The following is a 17,284-nucleotide window of genomic DNA, read 5'->3' on the forward strand; positions in this document are numbered from 1 at the left end:
CTGAAAACTACACCCAACCTCACCTGCCAATAAACCAAAACAAGTAAGTCCCTTGGTGCTAACATGCTATTTACTGCCACCACACTGTTCACTCTTTATTTATGTTCTATCCCTTCCTCACACACTGTATCTGTCTTGTATGTGAGATTAGTTTATCAAGACAAGGACTGTCTGCTACTCTGTAGCTCTACAATGGCTAGCACAAAGGACACCAGACATTGGCTGGTCCTTAGGCACTAGTGTGATAAACATGATTATCAATAATAATTAAAACATACATGCAGGCAACTCAGACTTGCCTGTCATGTTACACTTTGGCAAGTGGAAACTGCCACTGTCTGATCCACTCCAGTTTGAGAGGTTCAAAGGCCCTCAGTAAAAGCACCACAAAACTGTACTTTTTGTCACGTATCAGTGCTTTTACCAATACTTTTCTTAATGCTTTTTTGCAGATCCTCCAAGACCTTCAAATTTCTATGACATCTACAGAAGACCTTTGCCCTCCTGAGCAATGCTATTCTGGTTCTGACAGTCTGGACAACCCACTCATCTATCTCAGCCATGAGGGGAGGCTACTGGGGATATTTGCACCTGTGACTGGGGTCCAGAAATCCACAATAACACTTCATGTTGCCTGCATTAAAGTCCTGTTGACTGAGTTTGGATGGCTGAGAGGGAAAGGCACGCTGTTAAAGAGTTTAACACAATGCACCATCAAGCTTCTTCTTCACTGCAAAAAGATTCCAAAAATGCACAATAGGTTTGTTCTTGCATTCTAAACCCCATATGACTCCTGGTGGATCCCTGTGGGAGGGAGCAAAAGGGGAATGCCATATCTTTCAACATTAAGATATTTCACTCACCCTGTGTCTACACGTGCCCCTTCCTTTCGAAAGGGGCATGTTAATGAGCAGGTTCAAAACATGCTAATGAGGTGCTGTAATGAATATGCAGTGCCTCATTAGCATAATCGCAGCTGCAGAGATTTGAAAGCACGGCTTTTGGAATCACGCGCCGCCTGTGGAGATGGGACCTTCTGAAAGGACCCCCCCCAGTTTTTGAAAAACCTTCTTCCTATCACCAGACAAGCCCTTGGCTGTTATCTTTGAAAAGTAATGGAGATCAGGAGAGATCCCGAGTTATTGGAAAAAGGCAAATGTAGTGCCCATCTTTAAAAAAGGGAAGAAGGATGATCCAGGGAGCTATAGGCTGGTCAGTCTTACATCAGTCCCTGGAAAAATCATGGAGGGGCTCCTCAAGGAAGTCATTTTGAGGCACTTGGACGGGGGGAAAGTGATCAGGAATAGTCAGCATGGATTCATGAAGGGCAAGTCATGCCTGACCAATCTGATTAGTTTCTACCATGAGATAACTGGCTCTGTGTATAGGGGAAAATCAATGGTGTGATTTATCTTGACTTTAGCAAAGCTTTTGATACAGTCTCCCACAATACTCTTGTCAGCAAATTAAAGAAATGTGGATTGGATAAATGGATGGTAAGATGGATAGAAAGCTGGCTAGAAGGTCGGGCCCAGCAGATAGTGACCAACGGCTCAATGTTGGGATGGTGGTCAGTTTCTAGTGGAGTGCCCCAAGGTTTGGTTCTGGGTCCTGTTCTGTTCAACATATTTATCAATGACCTGGATGAGGGGTTGGATTGCACCCTCAGCAAGTTTGTGGATGACACTAAGCTACGGGGAGAGGTAGATATGCTGGAGGGTAGGGCTAGGGTCCAGAGTGACTTAGACAAATTAGAAGACTGGGCTGCAAGAAATCTGATGAGGTTCAATTAGGACAAGTGCAGAGTCCTGCACTTGGGCCGGAAGAATCCCAAGCATTGTTACAGGATGGGGTCTGACTGGCTCAGTAGTAGTTCTGCAGAAAAGGACCTGGGAGTTGTAGTGGATGAGAAGCAGGACATGAAACAACAGTGTGCCACTGTAGCCAAGAAGGCTAATGGCATATTAGGTTGCATCAAGAGGAGTGTTGCCAGTAGATCCAGAGAAGTGAATATTCCACTTTATTCAGCTTTGGTGAGGCTGCATCTGGAGTACTATGTCCAGTTCTGGGCCCGCAATTATAGGATACACTGGATACACTGAAGAGTGTCCAGAGGAGGGTGACCAAAATAATTAGGGGGCTGGAGCATATGACCTATGAAGAAAGGTTGAGGGAACTGAGACTGTTTAGTTTGCAGAAGAGAAGACTGAGGGGGGACTTGATAACAGCCTTCAACTTACTGAAGGGAGGTTGCAAAGAGGCTGGAGAGAGAATGTTCACAGTGGTCATGGATGGCAAAATATGGAACAATGGTCTCAAGTTGTGGTTGGAAAGGTCCACGTTGAACATTAGGAAAAACTTTTTCACGAGGAGGGTGGTGAAGCATTGAAATGGTCTACCCAGGGAAGCAGTGGAGTCACCATCCCTGGATGTGTTTAAATCTCACCTTGACAAAGCCCTGACTGGGCTGATCTGATGGGTTTGGTCCTGCCTAAGGCAGGGGGCTGGACTTGACAGCTTTTTTAGGTCTCTTCCAGCTCTATTGTTCTATGATTCTATGATTCTATCCCCCTTTTGAAAGGAAGGGGCACGTGTAGACCCAGCCTCAGTGTTTAGTACTAGGTGAGATAGATTTGCTTTCCTTCAATCTGGTAGCCATGGCAGCTTATGGGTGTGGAGAGAGACAGCCACAGGGAGAAAGAGCTTCCATATTAAGCAGCTCTAGGGACAGAGAGCAAACTTACCCTTCCAGAGAAATGGTTCGTTGTAAGCTCATTGTGGGTGGGCGCGTTGCAGTGCTGTGCTGAGAGTGACTGTATAGACAAGGAAGAACAAAGAGAAGTTTTTGGTTACAGAAATGAGACTCTACATGCTGATTCCCTTGTTCTTACTGTAATGGGTAGCCACAATTAAGATATAATGGATAACACAGACATAATTACCAGATTACTGAAATTAGTGTGAAGTATCCCCGTGCATCTCTCACACAAACTGACCCCCTTTGCTCTCTCTCTTTGGATTATAAGGAAAAGAAACCAATAACCTTGTCTCCTGATTAATGTTATTCTCATTAAAAGCAGATTATAACTAGACAGATTGGGAAGGAGACATCTTTTCAAAAATGTATGACTGCAACAGATTGCATTTTTCAATACAAACATTTTTAAATACAAAATACATTTTTAAATATAAAATACTTTTTAGAAACAACTCAGATGCTAATTGTTATTTATACAAAGTGTAGCAGTAGAACAACTGTGAAATGAAATCAAAGTACTGTTATCATAGTTCACTATGCTAATTTTTTATTATTTGCAAGGCAGAATTTGAAATCCATCTTACTAACTTTTAACAATGGACATTTTTTTCCAATAGATTTTAGATGAAGGGAGATACTGATTATTGCAGACATTTACTGTTAATAGCTACTGTTTGAAAACCAAATAATTTTCAGCACAAACCAAACAGTGGATACACGGTATAAACAGAAACAGGGCTATAGCTTTTATTTGAAATTAGTATGATAATAAAGGCAATTATTCATCCCCAGTGTGAGCTGACTAGCACCACTGAAATGAGAATAGTTGAGCAGCAGCAGTAGTGTTGGGTTTGACATTAAATTGAACAATAAATATCAGGAGAACTGGGGGAAGGAGATAAGTTAGCAATAACAGATATTTTGGCTGTCAAAACTGCATAGAATTATTACATCATTTTAAAAGCAAAATCTTCTCATGAAATGTTAATGCCCCTCCTGTAGTAGCAGATATAATTATTGACTCACCAACAATTGCAGTGCTTGCCTATAAATAGTGAAATGGTTAGCAGCCTAAATATGACACATAACTAGAAACCTTCCTGGGTAATCCTCAAGCTATGGTTTCTAGAACTGGCCAGAAAATGGAAACCCTCTTGCTGTGAAATATTTCTCCCTCTGCATGAATCAGGGCAAAAAGTCAAAAACATGATTTTTTTCTTTCAGGAAGGCGCTTCAAGAAATATATAATTCTGGAGAACTAAAATAGAATTTTTGACCTTGATGACTGTCCACCTGATGGGATATCTGTCTGGCTGATCAAGAGTCAGCTGCCTGTGGAGGCAACTGGCAGAGGAGGACGACAGTCAAGGGAGCCATCCAGCTGGGTAGTTAGCCACCCAGTTCTTTGAGTTGCTGATGAAACAGGGAGCAGGCTAGGCTGGTGAACTGTGAAGAAGCTGGAGAGCTGGAGAGCTCATTTCAATATTCCTGAAGGAAAGATCAAGTTTTTCTGACAAAATTTAAATTTTCCTGAGGAAATTTTTGATTTTTCAGAAGTTGCAATATCCACTGGAAAATCATTCCACAGAAAATTTCTGAGCAGCTGAAGTGGCTTGTCTCGTATGAAATAATGACTGATGGCAGAATCTAACAACTGTTAATGTGTTACGTGTTGTGCACATGCACTAATGGGGACAGCAGCACACAGTCACTTCAGTCAAGCACCAAAGAACTTGGAACATTGGTACCTGAACTAGTTCTGCTCTGAGGTTGACACAAATCGAGTGGAAAGATTCCCACTGGCTACTGCGGTAGCAGTAAAAGGCAGTAGAAATTACACAGGGATGTATTGTGATTAGGTTAAATTACACGCTACATTATATGTTTTGGTTCTACTGCATTTTGTACGAAAAAAAACATTAATGCTATTACATATCATTGATCCACTAAGTTACAGTTTTTGCCTGTTGCTATAAAAGCATTATAGTTATTGAACAACTATGACAGTCTGTTAGGATTATATGCTCCATGTTATTTTCATTACAAACTGCGATGTTCAGCACTGGTGAGCACCACACACATTTTACTGTTCATTTCATTTTGCTGCCAAATCAATGTATGCTGTTTTATGGAGAACACTGTTCAATAAACAATGTACTTTCTCTAGCTATTCAGCAACGAAGGTGTAACATACAGTACTGTGGAATACACTTGCTCCCCAGTTGTATTTCCAATAGATAGTGCTTCACACTACTTTCGTCTTTAGTGGATGTTGTGAAGTGGTAAATAGAACTAGGAATAAATGGTCAATTTTCAGAATGGAGACACATAAATAGAGGTGTCTCACAGAGATCTGTACTTGACCTATAACATTCATAAGTGATTTGGAAAAAGGGATAAACAGTGAGATGGCCAAATTTGCAGATGTAAAACATTACTCAGGACAGTCCAAAGCACACTATGAAAAGTTGCAAAGGGATCTCACAAAACTGGGTTACTGGGCAGAAAAATGGGATATAGAATTCAATGTTGATAAATGCAAACAAATGCACAATGGAAAACATAAACCCAACCATGCATGCAAAATGATGCAGTTTAAATTAGCTGTTACCACTCAAGAAACAGAACTTGAGACCCATGCTTAAACACTGGGAAGAAAAGGTTTCTCAAAACCCACTGCTAGAATGATGGCATAGAAGTAACTGAAGGCGTCTGATATTTGACCACATACTTTTCAATCTGAGTTACTGACAAAAGAAAATTAAAGTCTCGATTGACCTAGTCAATCCTACAAGAATCCTAGTTTTTCTAGGAATGTCATCATAGCAACATCTAGCCCCAAAAGACAATCTGGTCTGGCACCTCTCTCCAAGATATTTTAACCACCAGTCACTATTCCAAGCCACCTTCATTATTGAAAGAAACACAGCTGACACTTTCAATCAGAAGAGGAACCCTTGTGTCCATTCACAATGAATCAACACAGCTTTAATTCTGAAAGTGGGGCTTTCAAAAGCAATCAGCACTGGCCCACCTCTGCTATGAGTGAAGTCATAGTTAAACTCCCATTTATTTCAATACAAGCACAGTTAGACCAGTGCTTAGTGCTGCAAAAATTCCAACATACAGTAATAATATGATTACAATAGCAAACTGCTCATCATCAAACCATAAAGTTGTTAAAAGAAGTTGTTCTGAAAACATGTGCCAATTCATAGTGACAAATGTATTTGAGCTAATGATGACCTGGTCTTAGATGTCCAAAAGTGAACATAATGAGACTTAAGCTGATTCAGTAAATGAATAAATTCAGAGTTGTGAATCAGTGCCTCAACTCTAAAAGGGTCAAAATGAAGAAAGGGACCAGCTGATCATCATCTTAGAGCAAAAGTCCAAGTTTCCAATGAAGCAGTAAAATCTCATCTACACTGCTGAATTCACACTGATCGTGAGCATTAATATTTCATAGAGGCTATTTTGTACAAAAGCTAAAGGATAACACGAGCTTTGGCAAATCAAGTTCTAAATATTTTTAACACTGGAGAAATAAGTATAAGAATTACATCTTCATTTATTCATTTGGCCCTTACAGTATTAAAGAAAATGTTTTTTATGTTAATGAAGAACTGAAGTAGAGTGCTGTTACTAGAAGTGTTGGCCATTGGTTAGTAGTTACTTGCTGATGTACGAAAACTCAGGGGAAGACATAAAGCTTGTGCCAAGGACCTTACAGTGTTTCATTTACCTCTATAAGCAATAGCATATGTCCAGGGACCAGTCTCTATCTTTATGATCAGTACAGACCTTTACTTAGCTCAGCAGTAATTCCTAAATACCTTAAAAGCTGGGACTAAATTTAAACTTTTATAAGGGGAAAACACAGAGGCTATGTCTATACTACAGAGATCTTCTGAAGGAAGCCCTTCCAGACTATCTCTTCCAAAAGAACTTATTTTGAAATAACTCATCCACACACAAAAAAGTGGATCGAAAGAGTGATCTGCTCTTTTGAAAGAGACCATCCACACAGTCCCCGATCTTTTGAAAGAAAGGTCCAGGGATCTAAAAATCAGTTCCCACGGGGGCTGCCCTTTAGAAAAAAAGGGTCTGTGGAATGTATACACACGTTTTTCTTTGAAAGAAGCTGTCGAAAGGGGGCACTCTTGCTGAAAAAGGAATAGAAGAGCAATTTCAAAAGGAGTGCCATATTCTTCCAATTTACTTTCTAAAGAACACTTTTTGTGTGTAGACGCTCCTCTGGATCTTCCAAAGGCAGTTTCTACACAGGCCACTTCCTTCAGAAGTGGCATGCTAACACATGGAGCGAAAGATGCTAATGAGGCGTGGATGCAAATTCCATGCACCTCATTAGCATAATGTCATGTGATTTGAATTCCGGAAGAATCATAGAATCATAGAATACTAGGACTGGAAGGGACCTCGAGAGGCCATCAAGTCCAGCCCCCTCCTCCAATGGCAGGAACAAGTACTGTCTAAGCCATCCCTGATAGACAACTATCTAACCTGTTCTTACATATTTCCAGCGATGGAGATTCCACAACCTCCCTTGGCAATTTATTCCACTGTTTGACCACCCTCAGAGTTAGGAACTTTTTCCTAATGCACAACCTAAACCTCCCTTGCTGCAGTTGAAGTCCATTGCCTCTTGCTCTAACCTCAGAGGCTAAGAAGAAAAGTTTTCTCCCTCTTCCTTATGACATCCTTTTAAATATCTGAAAAATTTTGGGGAAGAAGGGGCCTTCGGAAGAAGGACTTCCTTCCAGAAGCCCTCCCCAGGGCCATGCTTCTACCTGGTGTTTTGGAGTCCGGAAGAACAGTCTTCTGGACTCCAAATCACGTGATGGTATGCTAATGAGGCACAGGGAATTTGCATCTGCACCTCATTAGCATCTTTTGCTCTGTGTATCAGCATGCCACTTCTGAAGGAAGTGGCCTGTGTAGAAACGTCCAAAGGCGCCCCTTCTTTTGAAAAATCTTTTGAAAGAACTTGCTAGTGTAGATGCAGCCAGAAAGCAGGGAATGGATAATTGAAAAACTTGCCCAAAGTTCCTAGAAATTTCAAATATCTCAGTTTTTGGGTTCCCACCTTGAAACTTCTTAACGATTCCTGATTTACCATGCATGGATGCTCACCAAGTTAAGAAAATTAGGCTCCTTCATAGTTATTAAATATTGGGTACTCAAAAACTGAAGAGCCCAAAATCAATAGCCTTCTCCAAAATCTTGGTCATTAGCTTTAGAATTTACACTAGAACTGCTGTGCAGTTGATGATGTATGTGTCCAGTAGCACAATAAAATTAGGTAAACCACAAGAACACCTGTAAGAAATGAGGAAAAAGGACAGGTATATAAAAGGGAGAAGGGGATGGCAAAAAAGACGTATTAAATGGATGGAGTGGGGGTGGGGGGAAGGCTAGACTAGGATATTGCTGTTTATGAAGCAGACACAATATTGAATTATGTGACCACATAACAAGCATGGTGGATAGATGTAATTTCACCTCTGTGCTTTGCTAAAACTAACAAACCACTTGTGCTGCTGATGTCATCAGTACCCCTCAGTGGTATTGTATCCTTATTATGTACACTTGGAGGAAGTATGTTTTTCCTTAGTCATCCCTTATGAGAAGTCCTCATAGTTCTAATAATATACTCATTAGAAATGCTTTCCCAACCATAGACTGCGATGGTATCCATTTCATGCGAAACTTTTCAAGTGACTATTTTTTTCTCTAAATGCTTTATATTAGTGAAATCTGTTGTTTTTTTTATTATTTACAGTATTAATCCCAGGATATCAGAGAGACAAGGTTAATGAGGTATTGTGGTACAGTATCTTTTATTGGACAAACTTCCACTGGTGAAAGAGACAAGCTTTTAAGTTTATATAGAGCTAGTCTTCAGCTGTGGGTCTCAAAAGAGCTCTACGTAGTTTGAAAGTTGCTCTCTTTCACCACCAGAAGTTGCTCCAATAGAAGAGATTACCTCACTTGTCTCTTTGATTTCTTTTTCTGTCATTGCCAAGATTTGATTCTCATTATAAACTTTATATTTTCTAAAATGTCACACTGAACACATGTAATTAAAAGTACAGTTTTAATCACTTAGTACGTATTTACCATCTGATCCGAGCAGCTGCCCAGTTTGAAGCACAGACTCATTGTTCTTGTATCTTGTATGCTTTTTTCCTCGCTGAAGGAGAATCTCAGACTAACAAACACCAGAGTTACGGGCTGACCAGTCAAGCACTCACCTCATTTGAAACACAGTCAAGCAGTAGAGATACACACACACAAACACACACATAAAAGGCAAATAGTCTACGACAAAGTACAGTGTTAAATGTAAACAACTAAAATAAAGGATCTTTAAATGTTTTGACAAGGTAAGGAAATAGTTTCTGTTCTTGTCTCTTTTAAATTATGCTGGTTAAAAGCATCACTTTTCTTCCACACAGTCAAGTTTCAAGCTGTATTAAAAAAAAGCAGTCCAGTAGCACTTTAAAGACTAACAAAATGATTTATTAGGTGGTGAGCTTTCGTGGGATAGACCCACTTCTTCAGACCATAGCCAGACCAGAACAGACTCAATATTTAAGGCACAGAGAACCAAAAATAGTAATCAAGTTTGACAAATCAGAAAATTTGGAATCAAGGTGGGCAAATCAGAAGAGAAGAGGGGTGGTAGGAGGTGGAGAAGTCAGATAAAACAAAGTATGTAAAAGAGTCCTTAGAATGGGCTAGGTAACTGGTGTCCCGGTTAAAACCACATGTTAAAGTGTCAAATTTGAATATAAATGAGAGCTCGGCACTCTCTCTTTGCAGGAATTGTTAAAGTTCCTTTTCAGTAAAACACAGACCTTCAGGTTATTAACAGAACGGTCCACTCCATTAAAGTTCTGGCTTGTGAGTTAAGAGCATTCATTCTTTGTTGAAGCGTGTTTACCATTCGTCCTATACACAAAGTATGTGGGCATTGTTGGCACATGATGGCATATGTGATGTTAGTAGAGGAACATAAGAGTGTGCCCATGATTCTGTGAATAACCTGGTTAGGTCCAGTGATGGTATTTCCAGAATAGATATGTGGACAAAGCTGGCAATGGGGCTTGTTGCAAGGAAAAGTTCCAGGATTGGTATTATTATGGTATCGCCTGTGGTCCTGATGAGAATCCTCATAAGTTTGTGGGGGGGTGTCTGTAGGAGAGAATAGGTCTGTCACCTAGGGCCTTCTGGAGTGTGGCTTCCTGATCAAGGATGGGTTGTAGGTCTTTAATTATGTGTTGCAGTGGTTTGAGTTGGGGGCTGTACGTAATGACCAGTAGTGTTCTGTTGTTGGTTTTTTGAAGCAAATCTGACCCATTATAGTTTCAGAAAGGAAGAAGGGGAAGCTGAATGGTTACAATTCAAAGCTAAACCCAGTAGCATAAAACTCTGTGATCCCAAAATAGCACAAATATATGTCAGCTGCATTACTTAATAATGGTATAACTATACACTTAAGCATTCCTATTGCCTAATGAGAAAGTCTTATTCATGTGCAAGACTACCAGAGTGAGGCATTTAGGCAAATATAATTGTTATGAGATTTTTGGGGTAAAAATCCCCAATTACTGATTAAAGAGAGACTTGTAGTTGCTTCTGAGGCAATCAAAGGGTTTACTGTACAATATTATGAAATACTGTAAACCCATGCAGGAAAATGTCTATCCTGATCCTATCATATGATGTGTGTTTGAACTTCAGAAAATCTAATAATCAGAATGTACAGACTGTGTTAATCTTTATCAATAGACAATTTTGATCATCATTGTAGCCCATGATAGTGTAAATAAGAACACATGATTATATAAATAAATTTCCGACAAACCAACAAAAGCTGGAAGGAGCTGGAAAGAGGCCTTCCATTTTCAGCTGGTTTGTGATTAGTGTTCACTCTGTGGGGCAGCAATCTCAATTTCCATACTTACTTGGAACCTTACTGACAGCTACATGTTCACAAAATTAAGTTTCCCATTAGGGAGCTGGGTGGTTAAAAGCCTAAAGCATCAGGTTTTCTCATGGTACGAGAGACCAATTCCATCTTACAAGTCCAGAAAACGCAAATGGTTTACATGATTTTAGCTCAGCAGTTTCTAACAGTAGGTTTGCCATACAGAATCTTAGGTTAATAGTATTTTCACAAAAGTGATACTCATTACTTAACACAGCTTGGCTTTGCTTATTTTCCCTTTAAGAGATGCTTGAGGAGTAACAGAGAACATTTTACTTTTCTAACCTGTTTTGCTCTTAAAGTTGCTTTGGACCAGTGGAAAAAAAACTTCACAAAGCAATGTACAAAATACCTATGCCTACTTCTGTCTTTAGTGATGTAGGGATGAAAAGATAAATAACTATTAATAGTACTCAGTTAGTGGAGTATTAACAAAACCAGTTGCAAATGTTTATAAGTGTTGCAATGCAAACAGAAATAGATCCAGATAATTCTGCTCATGATAGATCCTTGCACTGAATTTTGCTTGTTCAGAAGAAAGCATTTGCTGAAAATCAATTAAGGCAACTTAATAACAATAAAAACATTAATACCAAATTCTTAGTACACAGATAAGTCTCCAACTTACTTCACAACTATTTAATGCAATGTGAGATTCTAAACCAGGAAAAGTACCCAACAGCCTGCAGCTTTCTACACCATTTCTTGACTAAGTACTCTAGCTTAAATTTGACTAGCTACATTCTTTCTGCTGCACGGCAACTTCGAAGTTTTTAACTTTGAAGTACCAGCTTGCGTCTAACTGAGGCTCACCTGCCGGTACTTCGAAGTGCAGGGGCAACTTCAAAGTCCCTTTAGTCCTCAAAATTTTGACTTCAAATTTTGAGGAGTAAAGGGACTTCAAAGTTGCTCCCACACTTCGAAGTACCAGCGCGTGAGTAGCAGTTAGACGCAAGCCAGTACTTCGAAGTTTAAAACTTCGAAGTTGCCACGGGGGGGGGGGGGGGGGGGGGCGGAATTTGCTTCATGAAGTGCTGCGTATGCAGTGCAGCACTTAATTAGTAAACTCCCAACACCCTACTTACTATCCTTCCTTCAAAGGAAGGTGGTAGTGTAGACACAGTCTTCACGACACATGTTCACTTGTTACCTTCTGCATTAACAATATGTTCACAAACACTTGTGTGGTACTTTCTGAATAATAGCTTATTTGTGTGTGTTTTACCCCTAGGGATGATATTTTTGGGTGTGAATTGAATGCTTGCCCTTTTCTTTGAAAGGTCTCTGGACGGATGAACCACTCAGAAGGCCAAGGGTCTCTCACACACACACACACACACACATAAGGTAATTTGGACAGGAACTTATTTGCTGTCATTGATGTCAGTGAATATAGGAATGGGCCCACTGGGCAGGGGGTGTATGTGAGAGAAGTAGGTAACAAAAAGGATAAACATGGAATTTCTCAAATGCACATCCCTCAGTAATACAAGTCGGTAAAAACAAATCAGAAACAGCACATACCATACAGAATAAAACCACACATATGAGCTGGATAATGTTAACCAGAAAATAGACCAGAGGTACCAACGAACACACCATCAAAGTGCAAGGTGAATGGCAAATGAATACAGTATCTTAAGATGTGCCATCTCCAATCTCTTCTAGGTGGCAGTAAACATTTTAATACAGTCTACATTTTCCAGGATAAGGCTTTAAAAGGGGAATACAGTTAAAGCAGCTAGGAAGACATTTCAATGAATATTATCTACATATTTCTGGGTGTAAGAGGCTTACATCATAGGGTCACAAATAAATACATCCTGGTGGTACAGCTCTGAAGTACTGTCCAAATGCATTAGCTATTTTTTTTTGCTTTCCCCTGGTATAGGCCAGATATCACACTTGAGCTGTGTCTACACGTGCACGCTACTTCGAAGTAGCGGCACTAACTTTGAAATAGCGCCCATCACGGCTACACGTGTTGGGCGCTATTTTGATGTTAACATCGACGTTAGGCGGAGAGACATCGAAGCTGCTAACCCCATGAGGGGATGGGAATAGCGCCCTACTTCGAAGTTGAACATCGAAGTAGGGCACGTGTAGCCAATCCGTGTCCCGCAACATCGAAATAGCGGGGTCCTCCATGACGGCCATCAGCTGAGGGGTTGAGAGACGCTCTCTCTCCAGCCCCTGTGGGGCTCTATGGTCACCGTGTGCAGCAGCCCTTAGCCCAGGGCTTCTGGCTGCTGCTGCTGAAGCTGGGGATCCATGCTGCATGCACAGGGTCTGCAACCAGTTGTCGGCTCTGTGGATCTTGTGTTGTTTAGTGCAACTGTGTCTGGGAGGGGCCCTTTAAGGGAGCGGCTTGCTGTTGAGTCTGCCCTGTGACCCTGTCTGCAGCTGTGCCTGGCACCCTTATTTCGATGTGTGCTACTTTGGCGTGTAGATGTTCCCTCGCAGCGCCTATTTCGATGTGGTGCTGCGCAACTTTGATGTTGAACGTTGACGTTGCCAGCCCTGGAGGACGTGTAGATGTTATTCATCGAAATAGCCTATTTTGATGTCGCTACATCGAAATAAGCTACTTCGATGTAGGCTTCACGTGTAGACGTAGCCTTGGAAGAAGACTAATCTAGGTGGACATGTAGCACTTTAAAGACTAACAAAATGATTTATTCAGTGATGGGCTTTCGTGGGCCTGTCAGACGCACGAAAGCTCATCACTGAATAAATCATTTTGTTAGTCTTTAAAGTGCTACATTTCTGATGTTTTGTTTTGTTGGAGTACAGGCTAACACAGTTACCTCTCTGTTACTAATCTAGATGGATCATTTGTATGTTCCATGATGGAAATTGTTATGTCCCTACAAAAAATATGCCTGGACAGCACTCATTTAATGAAACTCATTACAGCACATTCAATGCCTGGCTGCATGGATGGTGTCGCCGGGAAGGCTTCGGTTTCTTCGACCACGGGATGCTATTTCAGGAAGGACTGCTAGGCAGAGATGGCGTTCACCTTTTGAGGAGGGGAAAGACCATATTCGGACACAGACTTGCTAACCTGGTGAGGAGGGCTTTAAACTAGGTTTGCCGGGGACAGGGGAGCAAAGCTCGCAGGTAAGTGGAGAACATGGAAACCTGGCAGATGGGTCGGAAGTAGGAGGGAGCATGGGCAACAATGTCAGAGTAAAAAGAGGGCCAGGAAAAAACTGGGGGGAAAGTTCAAATCAATATCTAAGATGCCTATATACCAATGCAAGAAGTATGGGTAATAAGCAGGAAGAACTGGAAGTGCTAATAAATAAATACAACTATGATATCATTGGCATCACAGAAACTTGGTGGGATAATACACATGATTGGAATGTTGGTATTGAAGGCTACAGCCTGGTTAGGAAAGATAGACAGGGAAAAAAGCGGGGAGGTGTTGCCTTATATATAAAAAATGTACACACTTGGACTGAAGTGGAGATGGACATAGGAGATGGACGTGTTGAGAGTCTGTGGGTTAGTTTAAGAGGGGTAAAAAACAAGGGTGATGTCCTGTTAGGAGTCTACTACAGGCCACCTAACCAGGTGGAAGAGGTGGATGATGCTTTTTTTAAACAACTAACAAAATCATCCAGAGCCCAGGATTTGGTGGTGATGGGGGACTTTAACTATCCATATATATGCTGGGACACTAATACAGCAGGGCACAGACTATCCAATAAGTTCTTAGACTGCATTGGAGACAATTTTTTATTCCAAAAAGTTGAAAAAGCCACCAGGGGAGAAACTGTTCTGGATTTGATTTTAACAAATAAGGAGGACTTGGTCGAGAATTTGAATGTGGGAGGCTGCTTGGGTGAAAGTGATCATGAAATCACAGAATTCACAATTCTAAGGACTGGTAGAAGGGAAAACAGCACAATAGAGATGATGGATTTCAGGAAGGCAGATTTCGGTAAACTCAGAGAGCTGGTAGGTAAGATCCCATGGGAGGAAAAACTGAGGGTAAAAACAACTGAGGAGAGCTGGCAGTTTTTCAAAGAGACCTTACTAAGGGCCCAAAAACAAGCTATTCCCCTATGTAGGAAAGATAGTAAATATGGGCAAAGACCACCTTGGCTTAACAAGGAGATCCTGCACGATCTCAAACTAAAAAAGGAATCCTATAAAAATGGAAACTAGGACAAATTACAAACAATGAACATAGGCAAATAACACAGGAATGCAGGAGTAAAATTAGAAAGGCTAAGGCACAAAATGAGCTCCAACTAGCTACAGGCATAAAGGGTAACAAGAAGGCCTTTTACAAATATATTAGAAACAAGAGGAAGACCAAGGACAGGGTAGGGCCATTGCTCAGTGAGGAGGGAGAAACAGTAATGGGGAACTTGGAAATGGCAGAGATGCTTAATGACTTCTTTGTTTCGGTCTTCACAGAGAAGTCTGAAGGATTGCCTGACATAGTGAATGCTGGTGGAAAAGGGGTAGAGTTAGTTTTTGAAATAAAAAAAGAACAAGTTAAAAACCATTTGGAAAAATTAGATGTCTGCAAGTCACCAGGGCCTGATGAAATGCATCCTAGAATCCTCAAGGAGCTGATAGAAGAGGTAGCTGAGCCGTTAGCTCTCATTTTTGGAAAGTCATGGGAGACAGGAGAGATTCCAGAAGACTGGAAGAGGGCAAATATAGTGCCCATCTACAAAAAGGGGAACAAGAACAACCCAGGAAATTACAGGCCAGTCAGCTTAACTTCTGTGCCAGGAAAGGTAATGGAGCAGGTAGTTAAGGAAGTCATCTGCAAGCACTTGGAAGGTAGTAAAGTGATAGGGAACAGCCAGCATGGTTTTGTAAAAAACAAATCATGTCAAACCAACCCGATAGCTTTTTTTGACACAATAACGAGACTTGTAGATAAGGGAGAAGCAGTGGATGTGGTATACCTAGACTTTAGTAAAGCATTTGATACAGTCTCACGTAATATTCTTATCGACAAACTAGGCAAGTCCAACTTAAATGGGGCTGCAATAAGGTGGGTGCATAACTGGCTGGCTAATCATACCCAGAGAGTAGTTGTTAATGGTGCTCAATCCTGCTGGAAAAGCATAACAAGTGGGGTTCCGCAGGGGTCTGTTTTGGGACCAGTTCTGTTCAATATCTTCATTAATGATTTGGATATTGGCATAGAAAGTACGCTTATTAAGTTTGCAGATGATATCAAGCTGGGAGGGGTTGCAACTACCTTGGAGGATAGGGTCATAATTCAGAATGATCTAGATAAATTGGAGAAATGGTCTGAAGTAAACAGGATGAAGTTTAATAAAGATAAATGTAAGGTGTTGCACTTAGGAAGGAATAATCTGTTTCACACATACAGAATGGGAAAAGACTGTCTAGGAAGGAGTACAGCAGAAAGGGATCTAGGGGTTCTAGTAGATCACAAGTTAAATATGAGTCAACTGAGTGATGCTGTTGCAAAAAAAGCAAACATGATTCTGGGATGCATTAGCAGGTGTGTTGTGAACAAGACACGAGAAGTCATTCTTCCGCTCTACTCTGCGCTGGTTAGGCCTCAGCTGGAATATTGTGTCCAGTTCTGGGTACCCCAATTCAAGAAAGATGTGGAGAAATTAGAGAAGGTCCAGAGAAGAGCAACTAGAATGATAAAAGGTCTGGAGAACATGACTTATGAAGAAAGGCTGAAAGAATTGGGCTTGTTTAGCTTGGAAAAGAGAAGATTGAGGGGGGGCATGATAGCGGTTTTCAGATATCTTAAAGGGTGTCATAAGGAGGAGGGAGAAAACTTGTTCTTCTTGGCCTCTGAGAACAAGAGGCAATGGACTTAAGCTGCAGCAAGGGAAGTTTAGGTTGGACATTAGGAAAAAGCTCCTAACTGTCAGGGTGGTCAAGTACTGGAATAAGTTGCCAAGGGAGGTTGTGGAATCTCCCTCGCTGGAGATATTTAAGAACAGATTAGATAGATATCAGGGATGGTGTAGATAGTGGTCGGTCCTGCTGTTGGGGCAGGGGACTGGACTCGATGGCCTCTCGAGGCCTCTTCCGGTCCTAGTGTTCTATGATTCTATGATTCTATAATATTTGAAAAGAAAACATTTTATTGGAGTCCTTGTTGCTCAGTAAATTGAACAATTGTAAATCTAATGGGATAAATCAATTGAGTAAAACTGTATTGGAGGAAGGTGGATGAAGGAGGGAGAAAAGCTGAGGTTGAAAGTTTTCTGATAAATAAGTGGTACTATAAATTTGTAAGTGAGATGATAAACAGCTAATGTGTAACACACCTGGGAATAGATATAATGCTGTTGAATTAGCAGGAAACATCCTGGGAAGTTTACACACGGAGTCTGAGTTTTCTCAGACTTTTTCTTCCAGCACATCAACCACTTCTTATGACTGGGTTCCTCTCATGGATACATCTTCCTGGAATCATTTGGAAGATTTTTTTGTATTTAATTAATTAAGGTATTGATTTAAATAAATACATTTACTTTGCGTGA

At 40.8% G+C, this 17,284-nt stretch overlaps 1 protein-coding gene across 8 annotated transcripts in view; it reads right to left on the reverse strand.

Annotated features, from left to right (window-relative positions):
* DLG2 (discs large MAGUK scaffold protein 2) overlaps positions 1 to 17,284 on the reverse strand; it is a 1,656,639-nt gene that overhangs the window by 350,836 nt on the left and 1,288,519 nt on the right. For all 8 annotated transcript variants that reach the window (XM_074983573.1, XM_074983537.1, XM_074983550.1 and 5 more), the window contains one exon: positions 2,745 to 2,813. In XM_074983573.1, the coding sequence (XP_074839674.1) occupies positions 2,745 to 2,813 (69 nt within the window). The remainder of the gene's footprint in view (positions 1 to 2,744; positions 2,814 to 17,284) is intronic.

This window comes from Carettochelys insculpta, chromosome 1, assembly GCF_033958435.1.
Source record: "Carettochelys insculpta isolate YL-2023 chromosome 1, ASM3395843v1, whole genome shotgun sequence".
NCBI lineage: Eukaryota > Metazoa > Chordata > Testudines > Carettochelyidae > Carettochelys > Carettochelys insculpta.